Source organism: Pristiophorus japonicus, chromosome 4 (assembly GCF_044704955.1).
Source record: "Pristiophorus japonicus isolate sPriJap1 chromosome 4, sPriJap1.hap1, whole genome shotgun sequence".
Classification (NCBI taxonomy): Eukaryota; Metazoa; Chordata; class Chondrichthyes; family Pristiophoridae; genus Pristiophorus; species Pristiophorus japonicus.
This window is the reverse complement of record NC_091980.1, coordinates 108,602,719-108,623,148: the sequence shown is the minus strand read 5'-3', so window position 1 is coordinate 108,623,148 and position 20,430 is coordinate 108,602,719. Positions and strand designations below refer to the sequence as shown.

The 20,430-nt window shown below is 39.0% G+C and overlaps 1 protein-coding gene across 2 annotated transcripts in view; it reads left to right on the top strand.

Annotated features, from left to right (window-relative positions):
• Window positions 1–20,430, top strand: part of pdlim7 (PDZ and LIM domain 7) — a 165,879-nt gene that overhangs the window by 80,072 nt on the left and 65,377 nt on the right. The window contains exon 4 of one of the 2 annotated variants that reach the window (XM_070878487.1): window positions 3,948–4,072. In XM_070878487.1, the coding sequence (XP_070734588.1) occupies window positions 3,948–4,072 (125 nt within the window). Of the gene's footprint in view, window positions 1–3,947; window positions 4,217–20,430 lie in introns of both variants that reach the window. The other variant, XM_070878486.1, reaches the window with a different exon arrangement.

Genomic DNA, 20,430 nt, shown 5'->3' with positions numbered 1-20,430 from the left:
GAAGCACCTTGGGACGTTTTACTATGTTAAAGGTGCTATATAAATGCAAGGTGTTGGTGTTTTTTTTTTAAAGAGGTGGTCTTGCATCACTTGGATTTAGTATGCTTAGAACCTGATTCCTGAGTTATGTTGGCACTTTCATGTCGATGGGAATCTTTCAGATGTGTGTCCATTTTTTTTTCAGGGGCTCAGTGATGCATAAGTGTTAATATAACAGCCTTGGGACTGCATCATCTAGCCCTGAAACAATTCAAGTCTGTTTAGATCATTGCCAGACACATGAATGGAGGCCTATTGCAATGCTGGTAATGACACTTTATGATGTTTCGAGGATGACGTCTTCAACTTAGAAAAATGTTAGTGTTTCTGTAGCATTGTAAAATAAGTTGAAATTTTCTTTGAAATGTCACTTTGTCACTGGTATCCAAGGTAGAAATTTATTTGAATTTCCATAGATGTTCCTCCAAATTTTAACATCCCAATTTTATTCCCTGGCTGTTGCCGATTCATGATTTTGAAAGAGCGTACAGTTTAATAGGTCATTGTATTGGCTCATACTTGAAAAATCAAGAGAATAGGGATAAGTATCAGACTGGCCGTATAGCACAGTGGTTATGCGTGGCAGTGATAGCGAGGCCTGTTAGCTATATTAAGAGACAGAGAGCCGTCAAGGACTGTACAGGGCCATTGTGGGATTCTGCAGGCAGATTTCGGAGTCTCAAGATATAGTTGAAGTTTGAAATGTTTGTTATGCATCAGTCTTTACCACTAATAATACTGTGTTACCAATGCTGTTACATAAAAATGATGCTAAAATTGAATGTGTAAAAGTGCATTCAGAATTAGCAAATTGGTCTGCTGGCCCTGATAATAGTCACGAAATAGAGGTGGCTATGGTTTGCCAGCCATTGATTCGTATATTTAACTCATTGAGAGCTGGGATTGTACAACGGACTGAAATGAGGCCTGTAAAAACGGCAATAATTCAAAAAAAAAAGAAAGCAAGTTATAGACCCATTAATTTAACTTACTTTATAGCGACTTGCATATAACTAATTATTAGAGATGCACTGTATGATCATCTAGATTGGGCAGAGGTTATTGGGGAATCCCAGCTTAGCTTCTGAAAAGCAGGTCCTGGGGCCGAAATTCTGGTTCCAGATAAGGCCTGTTTCTGCTGTTTTGTGGCAGCCATGCAGCGGAATCGAGTGGCCACTGCGTTGCAGTCCAATGGCCGTCCCGACCCAAATTCTATTCAGGGATTTTTCGGCCTGTCCCCACTTTCGCCCCACTGCTGATGACCACTGTAAGCACATCATCAAAACGCGCACGGCAGCTCTCCCTCACCTGCAGAAGACTCCGACCCATATTTTGGAAAAAAATCGTTGCCTGTCGCGCGGTGCCCCGACAGCTTTCTCAGTGCACCTTATCCAGAGTGTGTGCAGGCCAGTAACACGGCGGTCTTTCAAGGGGTGGGCCCACTGCCGCTGCTGCCATGTTATTTTTGCCGGCTGACTTCTCGATCGGCTGGCAAAATATTGCCCCCGGATTCGGCTGGGCTGCCAATAGGCAGCCTGGCACCAGCTGGCCCAGCTGAAACCCTTCCTGGTGGCCCAGTGGCTGAAGATAAAAAAATGCCCGAGTCTCTCCCCTTTAACGGAGGGGAGAGAGCGTGGTGACGCACGCGCGCTGTGATGTCACCACCGCTCTGCCACTGAGTGACCGCGGTGGAGTCTCGATCCGCCCCAACTTCTGCCCCTCAGCCTGACTTAACGCTGCACTTCCGCCCCCACTATGGCCGACTTCCGGTCCAAAGTTAAAAAATCTTCTCAGTGCTGAAAATGGATCGGACAGCAGCCGCATCACTACCGGCAGAAAAACGAAGTTAAAAAATCATAGGTGTGCCTGAATTTCGGCCTCCATGTCTCACCAAATTGATTACATTTTTTTACGAGGTTGCAAAGTTCATGGAAGCGTAAGTCTGATAGGACTTGATTTTCAAAATGTCTTTGATAAAATGCCACACAAGATTTATAAGATTGTGTCTCATGGGATTAGCAGGCAGATTTTAGGTTGGATAACAAATTTGTTGCATTTGTATAAAACAGAGACTAATTACTGATAACAGCTTTGTGTGGTGGTTAGACCCTAGTGGAGACCTGCAGAGATTTATGTTGCGCCTGTTGCATTTCACCATCATAATGATCTGAATGAAAGTATTGGGCAAACAGTTTACAGGTTTGCTGGAGATTAGTGAGTTAGGACTGTAGACAAAACAGATAGTCTGCAGGTGGATCTAGACGTGATGGAGGAATGAGCCCACATGTGGCAGGTATCTTGCAATGTAGACAAATGAAGTTTAATGTTTTGGGGTCCAGTAATAAGTGGCATGTATATGTCAAGCAAGATTGCCTACCCAAGGCTGAGGGATGCAGAAACATTGAAGGTGTTGCAAAGCTGTAACAAGAGCAAATGGAGTGTTTGTGTTTACTAGGACAATTAAATATAAAACAAGTAGTACAATTCTTGCCTTACAAGGCCATTGTTTGGTAGCTGTGCCAGTTTTTGTTTCCTTACATGGCGGGGATTATCATTTTTACTCTGGAAAAGCATAAACGTTGAAGGGATAAGATTGAGATCCTTAACATAATGAAGAGATTAGATTTTGTCCATATTAACAGGTTATTTGAGCTGGATGGGCAGGAGAAGGCTAGGGAGCTTCAAGACAAATTACATAAGCATTGACTTAGGTTAGACAGTACTACTTTTCACAGTGTCACCAATTTCTGGAATTGGGTTGTCAGTACATGCACAGTGCAGATTCATTGCAAACCTTCAAAAGAGAACTGGACAAATCCTGCAAGTGGAAGCCATCTCGAGTTATAGAAGATAGGCTGGTTAGCTGCAACTAGTCACCTCAGTCACTGCATTTTCTGGAGCTTGCTTGATTGCCGACTTTTTTTCTGCCCTTCCCCAGATAGCATATGACTGGGGGAGGGAGACTTGATGGTTTGTGTAGATTGTACCAAATTGTAATAAGACAAACTTGATTAACCTGTTAGTCTTTCCCTCACCTAGACTTTCTTTTCTAGTGAATTTAGAATTGACTTCAGTTCACAGCTTTCAAAATATAGTTTTCTAACATTAGGCTTATACAGTGTAGTGAATTGGTTTTGTACAACATTGCACTTAAATCAATGTAGTATTATGTCTCTTGTGATGCTCTTAATTCATTTGCATGGGACATGCATCCTCAAATATTTGCTCACTCAAATTATTTCTGACACAAACTTAGGTTTAAATGCAACTGAATTTAACACTTGTCATTTGTTGCATAAAGATTAAAATGAGAGGTTGTAGCTGATTTGAGCGGTTACAAATTACCTGAATCATGCTTAAACAGACCCACGAAACCTCAAGTGGCATGGCCTGTAATATTGTTACATTTAGGATTTGTAGCTTTTTGTCTCTATTTTACATCATGTCTTGGCCGGATACCCACTTGTGCATTCACTGCCACTTCTCCAACCCCTTCAGTTTAATGCATTGGCCAATCCTGTTGGTGGGCATTCAAGTGGAAGAACCTTATTCTAAAGCTGTAATTGTTGTTAAGGCAACTGTTATACATTGCACATTCTCAGCATGGTTTGCAAGTCAACAAGTTTGTTGTGGAGAAACTATTCTCCAGGGCCAAGTGAGAACATTTTTGCAAGGACCAAGTGCAAATGATTAGAATATATTGCATATTAATGTTTTACCTTGACCTGCAATGTTCAGGCTGCTTAGATTTCTACATTGGCAATTCATTGTTTTGTACTGTTATGTAATTATAAACTTAAAATGATAATTTAAAGCTCTCTTAACAGTGCTTGAGTTTTGCTGTTGGATAACTGTATAACTGCATGTTGCTTGTGGTGTTTTGAGTTTTTGTGTGTTTTTTTGCTCAGGATTTTATGCTTGCATCATCTTCCATTCCGAAGTACTCGTTTGACTCCAGCATGCCATTGAATAAGACAGCAAGACCATTTGGTGTTACAACAACGGAAAGTTCAAACTCAGGGACACCAATAAAGTCAGTGAGCTACAAACCTGTATCCCTATATACTCCACCTTCTGCTTTGCCTAGTACCACACCCGCATCCCAGACACAACTAAAATATGGTTCAACCACAGAAAAACACAGCTCAACTGCATCCACACTGCAGCATCCGAATGGGTATGTCAAAACATGCTTTCAAACCTCTGTACGAAATATAGTCCTAATAAACTGCAGCTTCAAAATTGTTGTGCTGGAGAGGAAGATCTACTGCTAAGTTACAATTTACTGAGTGATTTATTCAAAAACATTCAATTTCTAAGAAATTATATATTATCTGCTCAGGCATTTTAGCTGGATGGGCAGAATTCTTTAGGTCAGGATCCGCTTTGTTACTACTGGATGAAATGTTAAGTACAACCAACTGGAATTAAAAACCACATGATTTAGTGCTAGATTTTCCTCTCAAGTGAGCACTGCCTTTATGAAAGGATCTAGAAAACTTTTATTTGCACTCAATGTATTAATATAAATTGCATCAAAATGCTTTTTGCATGATGCATGGCTATTCAAACTCTTCCTAGTTTCCGAAACAAGGGAAACAGTTTTTCAAATTTCTTGAAAGCTGTGCCTTTTTAAGTTTAATGTTTCACTGTTCACTGCCTTATGAATGTAACTTCACAATTTGCTTTTGCTTTATATCGCATTCATTTACCAATAGATTTTGGTAGTTTAATTCACCAGCTGTGATGTAGTTCTGCTTGGAATATTTGCATTTCAAAATGATGCAGAAGTCTCCAACTAATCAAACTATTTCCCCTGGGTAATTATGTGTAGTACTTTAAAACTATTTCTGCACAGAGTGAATGATGCTCATTTTTTAAATTGTATTTTATCCTTGATTAGTCCAAGGTGGTGTGGGTTTCTGGCATGCCCACATTTCATTTTGATTGTTGCCTGTTGATTAAGTGCATGCAACAGTATGGCATGAGATTACTGTGTAGGAACTGTGGATTGGCCACAGTAACACATGTTCCAGGTTGTAACACTTCCTTTTTAAGAAATTATAAATGAGCTTCTGGTCAGGGTCATATTATACAAGTGTGCAGTACCGAGTGCCCAAACAGGCCCATACTTGGAAAGGCATATATTTATCTCAGCCTATATTGGGCCTCTTGAATGCTTACCTATTGCTCCCGCTTGCAAGCCTTGATGCTAGTGTTCGTCAGGAAGATATGAGTGTGTATATCCACTGCCGATGCAGAATATTGTCCTCATGTCACAGAAATTCTAACTCTGATCTATAATTTTGCTCAATTTTAAAAAAAAATATGGAGCCAACAAAATCTCAGTCATCCATGTGGAACTAAAATAGATGAGTTAATGCTAAGATTTAACTTCAGTGAACTTTTGTTAACCCTGTGAGTGGAAAGTGTTCCATAAAATAATAAATATAACTGCTGCAAGGTTTCTAATTTAAATGGAGAAACTTGGTAACATTAGGGGTGAAATTTGTTTTTGGCCACAGCGCAAAAGTCAATGGCCAGAATTTTCGAGAAGTTTGCGACTGGATTTTTGCCGCGATTTGACCCTCAACAGCAAAAATCCAGTTGCAAAGTCTGGGCGGGATCCTCGGGTACCTGTTTTCAGCGGCACTTTCAAGTCCCGCCGGGGAGAGGTGCGCGATGCGCAATGACGTGAATTGCATTTGCATCCAACTTTCAGCTCTCTCCCGACCCGTACGCCACGCCCAGAATACCGACAGGTCAAACCTGTCGGTGCAACCCTGCCAGCAGCAGCAAGTATGAAAACCTGCAAAAAGGTAAGTTAGAGTTTTTATTTTTAATTTTTTTTCAGTGATTCAATAGATAAGGGTCTTGTAAATGTTTTTGGAATGTTTTTTTGAATGTTTCCTCCCCTCTTCAACCCCCCCCCCTCCCCCGCCCCCCAAGGCCTCTTTCGCAGCGCTCCTGGCCCCAGACTAAATTTGTCGAAATTCGCTTTTTTGCACCGCAAATCGTCATGCAACAACCCCCTTGCCACGTAAAACCCGATAGTTCAGCCTAAAAAATGTAACACAGTGAAAACGGGTAAGAAAATCAGCAGGATATAAAAGGGACTGCCGATTCACTATCGGCCATATTGTGCTCCCACCAAAGACAAATTGCACCCTTAATTTGTGGCTCTTTACTCACCTGAAAACAGTTCTGCGGCCTTGCATATTGTATTTTTGGAGTTGCAAACACTTTCAATCCTAATGGGATTAAGTCTCAGTACTGGCGATGTTTGTCGGTTTTAAATATCCACCAATTACAGGAGGGTTACCCATGTTGTAATTTAATTTATAAAAATTGTCAATAAATGGAGTATTACAATGATGGGGATATGATGAGACGCATATTGGCCCAGATTTTGCAGTCAGAGGTGAAGGTATAGCACTCGCCGCTTACCTCTAAGAAAACTGCCCACAAAGGCTCTGTGACATAAATTTCCCCTATTCCGACGTGATTTTCAATCTGGCGCCATCTATAGGGGACCTGTGGCACCCAGCACCAGTGACATTAAGCAGGCTAAGCAGCCAATCAGATTGAAGAATTTTCACACAGCAAACCAGGAAGGAAAAAGCACAGATTATTCAATTTTTAAGCATTTTACAGAAACCAAGAAAAGATTGGGATATACACATGGGATTAAGATGGAAGCTGAAATATCATAAACTTTAAAAGAAAATAAAAAATATTTGTTATTTTATCTATCATGGAATGGAGCCACACACACAAAATTAGTTTTTCAGTGCCAGAGAGGTTGTTCAGCAGTAGTTATGACTTATTACGCTGTTTAAAAAAACTCAGTTACACCTCATTCAGCAAGGCTTAACATTGTCAATGTTTTACAGTGAGAATAGCATGTAAACAGATGAAGTTCACGTCATTTCACTGATTCTGTGTTGATTGCATCTGCAAAGACTGCCACAGCGCACCATGTGGAGGAGTAGGGTATCACAGATGGCAACTTCCGAATTTCCGCATTTAACTGTGTATGTGCAGACAGCAGAAGTTGCCGTCAGTTTTACACAGTAATGATGGCGAGCGCTGGCAGTTTCACTGTCATTACAACCACAAATTACATGTGTGATTTTATTTCCACAACTGGCTGACCAAATAATGCTTATGGTCTGTACGGCAAGCTGCAATAAAAATAGTGTGATGTGCCTCTCCATGCATTCTAATTCTTACAATTATAGGTTTTATTTTAGTTTGCTTTTTTTCTTCTCCTCTCTTTCTGCCCCTCCTTAAAAATGTCCTGGCATATGGCACTCCAGTAGAACATGAGTAAAAGGTGTTGACATAAGGTGGTTGAGATTTTCTATATTTTACTTGCATTGTGAAGTAAGACAAGAGGCAAGAAAAAAATGCTCTACTTTTCCTCATGAATTATGATGCATGGTCTGTGAGAAGGAGGCGAATGGCAGGATGTACCTGCATGTGACTTTTTAATATGTAGTCAACAGATCTGTCTAATTAGTCAACTAGTATCACAGGTCTGTTGTGCCTCAAGATGTTTGCAATAGTACAAAATTCAAAACAGGATGCTATCTGTTAATCCTATTGGTAGAGAAGACAGTCAAGGTTCTGATTTTTTCCTGAATCACCAGAAGCGTGGAAATGTGTACTTCTGTTTCATTGATTTTCACTACTATTTTCACACACATGGGACAATACAAACAGATATGAAAAGGATGCTTGAAATTGAGTCTTTCAGCACCCTGGAAGTTAGAATAATTCTGATATTAATCAACTATTGTTACTCTGGACTGTCTTCCTCCTCCAGTTTACAGATCCTTCTTCCATCTGTATTTACCTTGAGCTTTATCTCCTACTTTATTTATTTAAACAGCCATTTTCTTTTTCGGCTTTCTTGGTAAGCTTTATCTGTTGGCTATATTTCATATTTAACTCATCTTGCATCTTTCTTTTTCTTCAGGTGGATACTCTAATCAAGTTAGTACTTTTCTGTCTTTGCATTTATTGATATGGGTGCCATGTTGTAATTCCTTTTAGTAAAAAGAGATCACAGACTTGAGTAGTTCCTCATTCTTTATATGTAGAACTACAAGAAATGAACTTAAAATACACAGCCATTGCATCCTTGTGTAATAAAGCGCAAAGCCTTTACAGTTGTGTTCCAAAATATAAATGCCTGCAGCAATGCAGTAAATATTGACAACTAGGATAGTAATGAGTTTTGTGTAGCAAAAGAGAGAGAGCACAAATATTTATCTTTTTGAGAGAAAGCTTTTATTATACTGCACAAAGAATGCAATACTACATTTTGTTCCTGTTTAACAAACGAGTACTGTACCAAGATAGTATTTTAATTGTTTTTATCAAATTCACTGCCTTTCCAATCAGTTTGCTCAGTGTTCACCAGGAAACATTTCAGATTTCAATACAAATTGGAATACTTCATATAATTTATGTAGCTGTTAAAGAAATGCAGTACTCAAAGGGTGATGTGTGTAGAAGTCTAAATAAGCTGATTTAGGTTCACCCTAATTATGCATTAGCAAGTTCACTGCTCGTATTGAGCCAGGTGTTGAAATTTAGTCAAGGGAGACATATTTTGTGTCATGAGCCCTTAAAAGTAACAAAGCAACTTATAAAGCAGTGAGTGACTGTATATGGGGGTGAGGGTGGGGGCTGGAGGCAGTAAAGAGTAGAAGTGGCTGGCAAAAAGTAATCAAAGACAAAACCTTATGGAGGCGGGACACTGGGCAGAATGATAAATGTTGAAGCAATGAAATCTCCCCTGCTAGTAAAGAGGAAGTACTGTTGCATGAGGTGAATGCAAGGAGGATAACTTGTTTGGTACTCTGGGCATCTAGACTTGACAGGAGGTGGCAGTGTCATCCTTAAAGTTAAGGCTTTTGCCGGTGTCCTTGGAGCAGATGACTGCTGACCTGAAGGCTGTTATTCTAAGGCCATTGCCAGTTAGGTGAAATGGGGTTTATAAATATGATGAGCGGTCTGGCTCTAACCTCTGCAGAACTCCCTGGTGTGCCTCCTTTCATGTTGTACCACTTCATCCATGAAATACTGTATTTAGGATGCTTCAGAACTAACCATAATCATTAATCATAATTGACTGCCTTACCACTCCCTGAACTCATCATTTTGTGCTCCCTTCTCTTCCTTTTGTTCTGCACAAGTCCTGTAAATGCTTCAATTACAGTTGGATATTAAGTGGCTCAGCAAACAATATTATTTTAGGTTCCACAAACATTACAAGCTCATGACAAAAAAGATCCCCAAAGGAAAGTGTCAAAATATATTTTTTAAATTCTAAAAAATTCTAAATATAGCTAAAGACATCTGTCTTTTTAAAGAACTGGCACAAATTAAGCATCTTTAGATCATTCCCATTTGAAAACAGTACAACACAATGCTATCTATCCTAAGTGGATGAAAAAAATCATGCTTTTCAATGTAAGGGCATTTATAAATTCAGAACTTTCCTGCTCTGGTACATTCAGCCATGGTTACTGAAAATCAGTCCACATAGTGTACAAAGCAATGTCTATAGAAAATAAATGTGTTTGCATTGTAAAGGGAAGGCATTGAACCTCGGAGGTCAGGAAAGTAGTAACCATGTTGAAAGCACCGTAAATAAAAAGATTGATACCTCCTTGAGTGTTAATGGAAGTTGTGGACTAATGAGTGTTATTTATCGCATTTAGTTTTAACAGCATTCCTTAGCATCATGAAAGCCTCTACATTACAATAGCTCTACATGGCATAGTTCAAAAGCTTTGCAGCCACAAAATGTGTTTCTGGAAAATTTAAAGTAATTTCAATCTAATAGAGGCAATATTTTTTACATTAGTGGACTAAAAAGAATACCAATATTTGAGTTTATTTTGCTCTGAACAAGATTTTTATATATTGCTCTTGCTAATAGATTATTAAATGCTCATTTATATTAAGAATTCTTCATTTTGAATGTAACTTGCCAGTTGTATCCTTTGTGATTGAGACCATAGTGCTGTCTTCCGCATTTCTCGTCTGCTCTACAGCATTGAACAGTCAACCATTCTACTCTCATTCATTGTTCCCCCATGGACCTCCTCTGTGGCATAGCCCTCACTTGGTTCCAATCCTATGCCACATCCTAAACTCATTTCCTCCAATGGCTTCTCCTCCCAGTTCCACCTCCATAGGATTACATAGGACAGAAACAGGCCAGTCGGCCCAACCAGTCCCATGCCGGCATTTATGCTCCACTCGAGCCTCCTCCCATCTTTCCTCATCTAAATCTATCCATATAACCCTCAATTCCCTTCTCTCTCATGCTTGTCTATCCTCCCCTTAAATGCATCTATACTATTCGCTTCAACCACTCCCTGTGATAGCGAGTTCCACATTCTCACCACTCTTTGGATAAAGAATTTTCTTCTGAATTCCCTCTTGGAATTCTTGGTGACTATCTTATATTGATGGCCTCTAGTTATTCTCTTCCCCACAAGTGGAAACATTCTCTCTCCTTTCTATCAAAACCATTCATAATTTTAAAGACCTCTATTAGGTCACTCCTCAGCCTTCTGTTCATCCTTTCCTGATATATATACCCTCGCATTTCTAGTATCATCCTTGTAAACCTTCTCTGTACCCTCTCCAATGCCTCTATATCCTTTTTATAATATGGCGAACAGAACTGTATGCAGTAATCTAAGTGTGGTCTAACCAAGGTTTGATGCATGTTTAACATAACTTCCTTTTCAATTCTATACCTATTGAAATAAACCTCAGTGCTTGGTTTGCTTTTTTTATAGCCTTGCTAACCTGCATCACAACTTTTAGTGATTTGTGTATTTGTACTCCGAGATCCCTTTGTTCCTCTACCCCACCTGGACTCTCACCCTCCAAGTAATAAGTGACCTCCCTATTCATTCTTACCAAAATGTAATTGCCTAGAAATCCTGGTACTCTGGTTCCCGCGGGCGCTTGAGAGAAAAAGGTAAAAAAAAGATGCGCACCTATCTTATCCTGTTGCGCCCACCAGCGATCCCAGTCCTGAGGCCTCCTCTCCCTGTACATCAGATCAAATACACGTCGGGACGTCCATATGCTGGAGCTGCAGTCACATGGCTCTGGCAGCCAATCCAGGTACAATATTTTCTCATTCATAATAATGGGAACTCCCTAAGTAGGACTTCTCATTGTGATTGAGAAACACCCCAAAACACACAAAAAAAAATATAGAAAAAATACACCACGTATTTAAGATTAATTTAAATTAAAGATAATAAATGTCATATAAAAAAATATATATATTCTGATTATTTTTAAAGTTTTTAAATTATGGTTTAAAATAAATTTACCTTAGTGGGCAGGGTTTGTAACATTAAAATGTGTTTTAAAAACGTTATTGTACTGTGTGTATGTTTTAAAACTCTTACGCCTGTAAAAATAGGCTATGCGCCTGCTTTTACTAGGCGCAAGAGTTTTCAGGACATCCGCTGAGCAAGAAAGATATGGGTAAATACTGCAATCGTTCCCATGCGAATGTCCTGGCTGTGGGAATATGGACGATCTGTCAAGCCAGAGCTTGACTGATCGGATAAGCCGGTTTTCAGCGCATGCGCATTATGTGCTGAAAACCAGCTTTTGCGATTCCTTCCCAGGTCTGGACATACTCCGTATGGACCCGGGCAGGCCAGGATTTCTAGGCCAAAACCTCGCATATATTTGTGTTGAACTTCATTTGCCAATTATATGCCCATTCTGCAAGTTTATTAATGTCCTCCTGAAATTTGTTGCAGTCCTCCTCTATATTGACTCGCCCCCAATATAGTGTCATCCACAAATTTAGAAATTGTGTTTTTGATTCCAAAGTCTAAATTATTAATATAAATTGTTAGCAACAGTATTCCCAGCACTGATCTTTGTGGAACACCACTACCCACCTTCTGCCACTGTGAATAGCTACCCTTTACCCCTACTCTCTGCATCCTGTCTTGAAACCAGCTTGCTCTCCATTCTGCGACTTGTCCCCTGACTCCGCATTCTCTGACCTTATTCTTCAGTCTATTACAGGGTACCTTATTGAAGGTCTTTTGAAAATCTAGATAAATTACATCAACTGCATTACCATTGTCTACTCTCTCTGTTACCTCTTCAAAAAATTCAATGAGGTTGGTCAAGCAAGACTTTCCCTTTTTGAAATCCATGCTGACTATTCGTTATATTTTTGGTTTCTAGATGTCCTTCTATTTTCTCCTTTAGTATGAATTCCATTAGTTTTCCTACCACCGATGTTAAGCTGACTGGTCTATAATTCCCTGGATATGTTCTATTCCCCCTTCTTAAATATAGTATTACCTTAGCTATCTGACAGAAAAAGGTGCAGTGCCAGAAGACTAACAAATTATTAAGTATGTGTAGTGAGGCCTCTGCTATCTCTTCCCGAGCTTCTTTTAAAATGTGTGGATGCAATCCATCTAGACCAGGGGTTTTATCCTGAGTTTGATTAGTTTATTTAATATATCCTCTCTTTTAATTTAAATATACTTATCTCATTACTAATCTCATCATCCTATGTAATGACTACCTGTTGTTCTATCTCTCTGGTAAATACTGAAGTAAAATAATGTTTTAATATTTCTGCCATCTCTCTTGTGGTATTATCCTGTCCATACCTTAATGGCCCTATTCCCATCACAACCTTCCTTTTTTTTTATTGATGTGCCTGTAAAATATTTTACTATTTTGTTTTGTTCCTTGATAATTTAATTTCATTGTTCCTCTTTGCCTTTCTAATTGATTTTTTTGACTTCTCTCCTAATCTTTTCATATTCTCCCTTAGCATGCACTCCCCTGCTGTCTATGTACTTAATGTATGCCCTTTTCCTTACCCTCAATTGTTCTCTTATGGATTTATTCATCTATGAAGTCTCATTAGTGTTTAGTTCTTTTCTTTTAGCGGAATATGTTATTCCTGCACTCTCTTGAACACAGTTTTAAATGTTTCCCATTGCTGTTCTATATTATTTTTTGCCAATACCGTTGCCCATTTTGTTTTCCCAAGTTCTATTCTCACCCCTTCAAAATCAGCTTTTCTCCAATCTATTACCCTGGTTTTCATCATACTTATATCCTTCTCAATTATCATAAAGTGTATTATGTTATGGTCACTATTGCCTAGGTGTTCCCCTACTTTTACTTCTCTTATCTGCTCCAGTTCATTCCCCATTAGTAGATCTAATAGTGAATCTTCCCTTGTTGGGCTTTTTAAATATTGGTTTAGAAAGGAGTCCTGCACACATTGTAGGAACTCCATTCCCTTATCCCCTTTATCTGCCTCTTCTGTCCAATTAATATCAGGATAGTTCAAATCCCCCATGATTATTATTCTATGTGTTTTACTCATTTCCCTATTTTGTCTGCATATTTCTTCCTTCAACTCCCTTCCAATATTAGATGGTCTGCAGACTACACCTATTGTTGTTGTGATTGATCTTGCATCTCTATCCATATAGATTCTATTTTTGTCTTGGTGATAGCTACATCACTTTTTTCAACTGCCATTATGTTATCTCTAATAAGTACAACTACTCCACCTATCCTTTCCCCCCTCTATCTTTTCTAAATATCTTATACCCTGCCATGTTTCATTTCCAGCCCATGATTTTTCTTCAGCCATGTCTCAGTAATGCCCAAAAGTTTCATCTTGACCTTCTTCAATTCCTTGTCTACATGCTTGCCCTCAGCAATATTATTCATAGATCTGGGACAGCTATCTGATTTAAGCCAATACCACCAAGCTTTACCTCTTCACTACCAATCTCAAGTCTACAACCACCACTGTTTTATCTGACTGCTTGTTCAATGTCATCAGGAATTACTTGGAGCTTCCTTCAATTCAATTCTGGCAAGAGCAAAGACATCTGTGGCAAGATTGAAACTATCTTGTTCATCTCTCACCAAAACCCTGTATCCTACCCCATGATTCTATTGCCTCCCCAATTGCTCACTCTGAACCCATCTATGTGAAAACTCAGTTTGACACTAAGCTGACTTTTAACCTGATTATCATCAGTGTGTCTATTTCCACTTCAAGACTGGTCATATCTATTCTTATCCCACCTTGCCTCCACTGAAATTGTCATTCACACCACCTTCCTGGCTCGATAACTTCAATACTTTGACATAGTCCTGAGATTCACCCTCTAAATGTCAACTTGCCCATAAGTCTGCCACATTTTATCTCTCTCTCTCTAACTTCAACTTGGCTATCATACTTATCCTCCCCACCCCCATTTGACTTAAGTTTCCCTCAAAATCCTTATTTACAAATCCCTCTACCATCTCAGTCCTTGTAACCTCCTCCATCCCAATGTGCCAGCATGTATCCTCCTCTGCATCTCTCCTCTTCCCCTTCTCCCCTCCTTTCCTCCCTCCCCTTGGGTCCATCTTCTCGGGCAGAATTTCCTTTGTCCTATTTTGGAACTTTCTCCCTAAACTCCCATTTTGCTACATCTACACTTCAAAATAATCATCTTTTGAACCATTTCATTGTCCACTTTCCATGCTGCCTCTACAATGCTGATTGCATTTGGATGCTTTCTACATTAAAGATGCTATATAAATTTGTTGATTTTAATGTGTAGTTGACTATTTGATAAGTGCTTTATAGGTAGCTGTATTTGGCAATTTTCAAGCAAGCTAAGTTTCTGGAATATCTGGAACAGCCAGCTCTGAAAATTCTGACGGAATTCTAGCTGTAGAGATGAGTTCATACTGCAATAGATGCATTGTCTGCTGCAGTGTGAAATCTCACCATTTAAAATAATTTGGAATGAACAACATTTAAAAAAAAACAACAATGACAAGGTTTACACATCACTGCTGACATCTTAGTGACCCCCTCAGTTTCCAAACGTAAGTAACATATCTTGCAAGACTTCAAACAATAGTACATCTTTTGTCTGGTTGCCGGTAAACCTATTTGTTTTTCTATATTGAAATACTAAAAAAAAGTAACTATTTTCTCTCGTGTGTGTTTTAAATTAATGCCTGCAAGTAGTTTATTTTGTTGAGAATGCACGATATCTTTCCATAAATTCACAAATTTCAAACTCTACATGAAAATTGACATTTAAAATTTGCATGTTGCATGTCATGTTAGTATAGTTGCTGACTGCGATGACTTAGTGAGCAGTTTTTTCCCTTAGTTTTCATCAAAAGCAATTAGCTGTTCTATTGCTTCCTATATTTAGTTCACTTTCTATTAATTTTCTTTTCACATTGCTTGTTTGCTGTGGTTTTTCATGTCTTGTAATTTACTCTAATCTTGATTTTTGTACTGTAATACACTCAGTGAAAATGAGGATAAATCTGAGAATCGTCCCAAGTTTCATGTTCTTCGAGATGAAGAAATGCTTTATGATCTTGGTGACTATAGGTAAGCAGAGCAAGCATGAAACCTTCGAGAATTCTGAATATGACTGGCTTTAAATCTTTTCTGCATGGTTTTATCTTTTTTTAGCCTCATATCTTTGTATCCTTATTTTACCTTTGTTCTCTTCTCTCCAAATAGCTTTCAGCTGAGAAGACACCACTTTTCATGTCATGTGGCAATCTGGGAAAAAACTTTCAGTATATATTTATAAGCTAGAGTTGACCATGCACAGAACTCTGAAACTTTTTTTTTTAGTTTAATGTGCACTCTGCACTGTACAAAAAGACGATTTTTTTTAGTATTGCAGAGAAATATACCTCCAGCTCAGGAAATGTTTTTACTATAAATATCTCCCTGGTCTGCATGACTCAATGGTGCACCAGTGCAATAAATTCATATATTGAGTCATCAGAGACACTGAATGTAGTCTTGCCAATTTTGATCCTTCAGCACCTATTTAGTGAGGTGAGATCAAGTAGCAGATGAAATTAATATGAACTGAGGCACGGTGCATGGTGTTAGTATTGTTGTTTGCATTCTTTCACTTTCTCTTTGAGAAAGAAATCCTGAATTGTCAGAATAACTAACTGTTGAAAAACTTCGAAATGATATTTGTCCTGTTGGTAAAATCCATTCTTGTACATGTCTAATCTGATGAGACCCAGAAGATGCAGTATGTATGTTTCAATCTCTCATAAAAGCTGCTACCAAGATTGGCAGTCATGTCTTTATTTTTGTATCCATCATTCTATTCTCTCCTATTCCCATATATTGGAATAAAGAGCTCGAATGGCTCCACTTCTATTTCCCACCAAACTAGCTCAGTGTAAAAGATTATGGTCCAGTTTTAAACTTTGAAATCAAATACAAAGTTTAACAGGAGAGGTATTGATATCAACAGAAATAAGTGATTTTTTTACTATAAATATCTCCTATAGATATTTCATGGCTTATTTTCACAAAATAAGCCATAGAAAGGGAAAATGCTTCAGGATAACAGTAGTGGTACTAAAGCTAAAGTGCATCATTGAGTGTGTGTGTGGAACAACGTTAGTTAATGTCACCTAGCCTCCAGTTGACTGGTCTGACATTTTCTTCTGGAATAGTTTACTGCTGATACCTTTGTTTTTTGGAGGACATATGAATAGAATATAATTTTACAATTTGACACACTGGTGAAGTCCTGGCTGTGTTGTCGTCTTTTTTTCTGCAGTACTGACGAGATGGCTGGTGACTGATAATCTCTTTTGAGAGAACCATTCTGTAACAGATCAAAATACATTATAGAATTTCAGATCCTCCTCCTACATGGTATTTGCTGAACGTAGCCTTTCTGCCTTTGGCAGTCGTTGCAGTTAGAATACTTATAGGATTTTTCTGAAGGTTTTAGGTGTCAGCCTTGGCTCAGTGATGATGCTCTTGCCTCTGAATCAAAAGGTTCTGGGTTCAAGCCCCACTCCAGAGACTTGAACACACAATCGAAGCTGACACTGTTGGCGGTGCTGTCTTTCAGATGAGACATTAAATAAAGCCCCATCTGCTCTCTCAGGTCGATGTAAAAGATCCCATAGCACTATTCGAAGAAGAGCAGGGAAATTCTTCTGATGTGCTGTTCAACATTTATCCCTTAGCCAACATCACTAAAAATAGATTATCTCGACATTATCTTATTGCTGTTTTTGGAATCAAGCTGTGTGAAAACTGGCTGACACTTTTCCCTACATTACTGCAATGACTCGCATCAAAAGTACTTTATTGGCTGTGAAGCACTTTGGGATGTCCTGAGGTCACAAAAGGTGCTATACAAATGCAAGTTCTTCCTTTCTCTTTCTTTCAATTTCTCTCTTTCTTTCTTTCTTTCTTTTTACATCTAACAAACATGTAATATAGGCATTCTACCAAGGCTGACCATCGTATTATCATCCCCAATGACGCCAGTAAGAAGCGACTGATGGAGAACACTGAGGATTGGCAGCCAAAAACAGGAACAACCCAGTCCCGCTCTTTCCGTATCCTTGCTCAGCTGACAGGCACAGATTTCAGTAAGTGTAGTGGTATCATTAACATGCAATGACATTAAAAAAAACTGCATGTCAAGTGGACAGTTGATATTTTCTTAACATTAATGCAAAACAACGCTCTGAAAAATATAATGCCTAACTTCCACATTCATGCAACTGCTGAAGACCTATGGTATCTCACATTTTGTGAGGAGAATTTATTTGATCTAATGTATTATTTGAGCTTTTAGAATGCAGAAAATCTTTAGCTTTGAAAAAGAGGGTTAGAAGAACAACTTACATAATAAATGATCCAAGGTACAACATCAGCAATGGACTCCAAGGAACAATGCAGCCAGAGGTCAACACGTGAAGAAACGGCTGGCAAGGAGACTTTAAGATGGAGAAAGTTGAAGTGATTGGGTTTAGGAAGGGAGTTTGAAAGTAGGGACAAGATGGCTGAAATGTCTGCCATTGATAGTGAGGGTAAAGTGGAATATACAAGAGGCCACAATCAGAATATCAGAGAGCATATGCATGCTTGTAGGTCTGGAGCAAGTTGCAGTTGTAGGGTGGAGTAAGGTCATGGAGGGAATGGAATTCAAGGCAGGGGTCAGTGGAGGTTGGTGGTGATGAGCATGCAGGACTTAGTGAAGGACATGCATGGCTAGCAGCATTTTAGAAGAGTTGGAGTTGCATGGGGTGGAACTTAGGAGACTAGTGAGGCAGGCATTGGTACTGTTGAGACTGGAGGTAATAGAAGCATAAAGCAATCAAGGGTATAAACTAGCAGCTGCAGTAACAGTTACAAAATAACTTAATTCAACTCCACCATCTTTATATCAATAGCCTTTATGTGGAAGGTCAGTAATTGTAGATTGAAAGACTGAGAAACACCAAAATTTTGGTGCATCAGTTGTGAAGATATTAAACTAATTTGTGCTTCTGAATAATCATTGTAATGCATATACCTCTACACATTTTTCTAGGGTAGAAATCTAAACAAAATAGAATTGCTGATGAAAATATTCCTATTCAATATTGAAAAATAATGATTTCTAGAACTGTGGCGAGAATTTAAGTTGGGAGCAGTTTATTTTTGCCAAAACATAGTTCGTTTTATAACCTGAGAAATGGGCAAGTCATGGTTTCCTTTAATTCAGAAATAGGTCTTCACTGTGGGGTGTAGGAGTATTGCATGCAGAAGTTTGCAATGAGCAGTGCATATGTTACACTATCAACTAGGATTCATGACCTATAAAACTGACTTGTACTCTGGTGTAAACACATCTCCTCAATTGCATGAGAGCAAACTTAGTTGACATTTTTTTAATGGTACTTACATGGAACTTAAATGACGGGGGTGAAATTGCTCTGCACCCCGACTGGGAGCGGTAATCTGCTAAGTCTGGGATGTCCTGTGCATGGCGCAGAAGTTCTGCCCTGGCCGCTGAATATGGCTTACCGCCACTCAAAGGAAGAGGAGCGCAATCTCGTGCGCTCCACTTCCTTTAGGATTGTGTCCCGGGCGATGCTGGGGTGAGTTGTTCAGCACTACACAGATGTTCTGGGTAGCACTGACGCACTTCAATGCCCCTCCCCTTTGCTTAAAGGGGAGGGCCGCTGTGCACTCTGCAAGGCATCTGATGGCCTCCACTGCACCACCAGGGCAGCGTGGGACCGGGCCTACAGCCCTGCACTCAAAACAGAGTGCCGGGCTGCACAATGGCGGACCACGCAAAAATGCACGTAGGAAGTTTGCCCCCAAAAAGCTTACGTTACTAATGTTAGTAGTTTTTTCTTATACAAAACAGCTATTGTGTTGGAAAAACCAACCTGTGAGCATGAAAATAAGAGATTGGTCGTAATATTTCAATGTGTTTATAACTAGTTAGAGGTTACAATCAGAAAACAAAATGATTTTGTGGTTTTTTTAAAATTTTGAAATGGCGCATGCTGTTAATTGAGCTTCCCTTATTCTTTCCAATTAATTTTAGTGCGAGATCCAGATGATGAAGTTGTTAAAAGGGCAAGGTAAGATGTGGAAGAGAAAAGAGTGATGGCCAATCTTGCTATTACAGAAAATAAATGTCATTTTATTAAACATTAGGGTTGGTTGAGATGGCACTTTAAGAGTGGCATATTCTAGGCAGTTGAACCCATTACATTTTATATATATTATAGTATTAAAAATCTTATATTTGTTTATACTTCCCGTTAACCTTTCGTATTATAAATACTATTTTTGTATTTCTAGTAGAAGCTGTCGATGCAAGATTGTCACATTGTAATTGCACCCTCCTGCCAGTGGAGGCACTGCAGTGACATGACTGGGAGGAGGGTATAATTACATTGTGACAAGTTTCCATCTGTAGTTGCAATATAATTGGAAATATAAAAATAAGGACAGAACGTATAGCTTTAAAATAGGGGCTAAATTATATCTGCATGCCAGTTCCAATTATCCCCTGCTCTCTAACCTTGCTTCACCTTTAGACGGCACATGGTCTTACCTCCCCATGTGGTTTGCCACCTTAATTGACTGGTGCTATATGATAATTTACATCTTCTGGTTATAGTAACTAATAAGCATCACAGCGATTTAGATATGTTTAAAAAGTGTTTAATAAATGAAGCCAAAAAGAAAAGTTTGACCGATCACTTTAATACTCCATGTTATGCTTTGTGCAGTGCATCTTGTCTTTCTTCAGATGGCATTTTACACTATCTTGAAAATCATCTGAGTGAGGATTAGATTCATTATTGGGTTCAATCCGAAATATTGCTTTTGTAACTGAGCTGTAAAATTATGAGCCGCTCTGTGAACCAAGAAAAGACTACATAGTGGAACCTGTCAAGTATACACAGTAGCTTGAGTATAGGTGCTCTGGCCTGAATGCTAACGAGGAAAGTTTCCTCTCTGCACTCCTTGTAGCA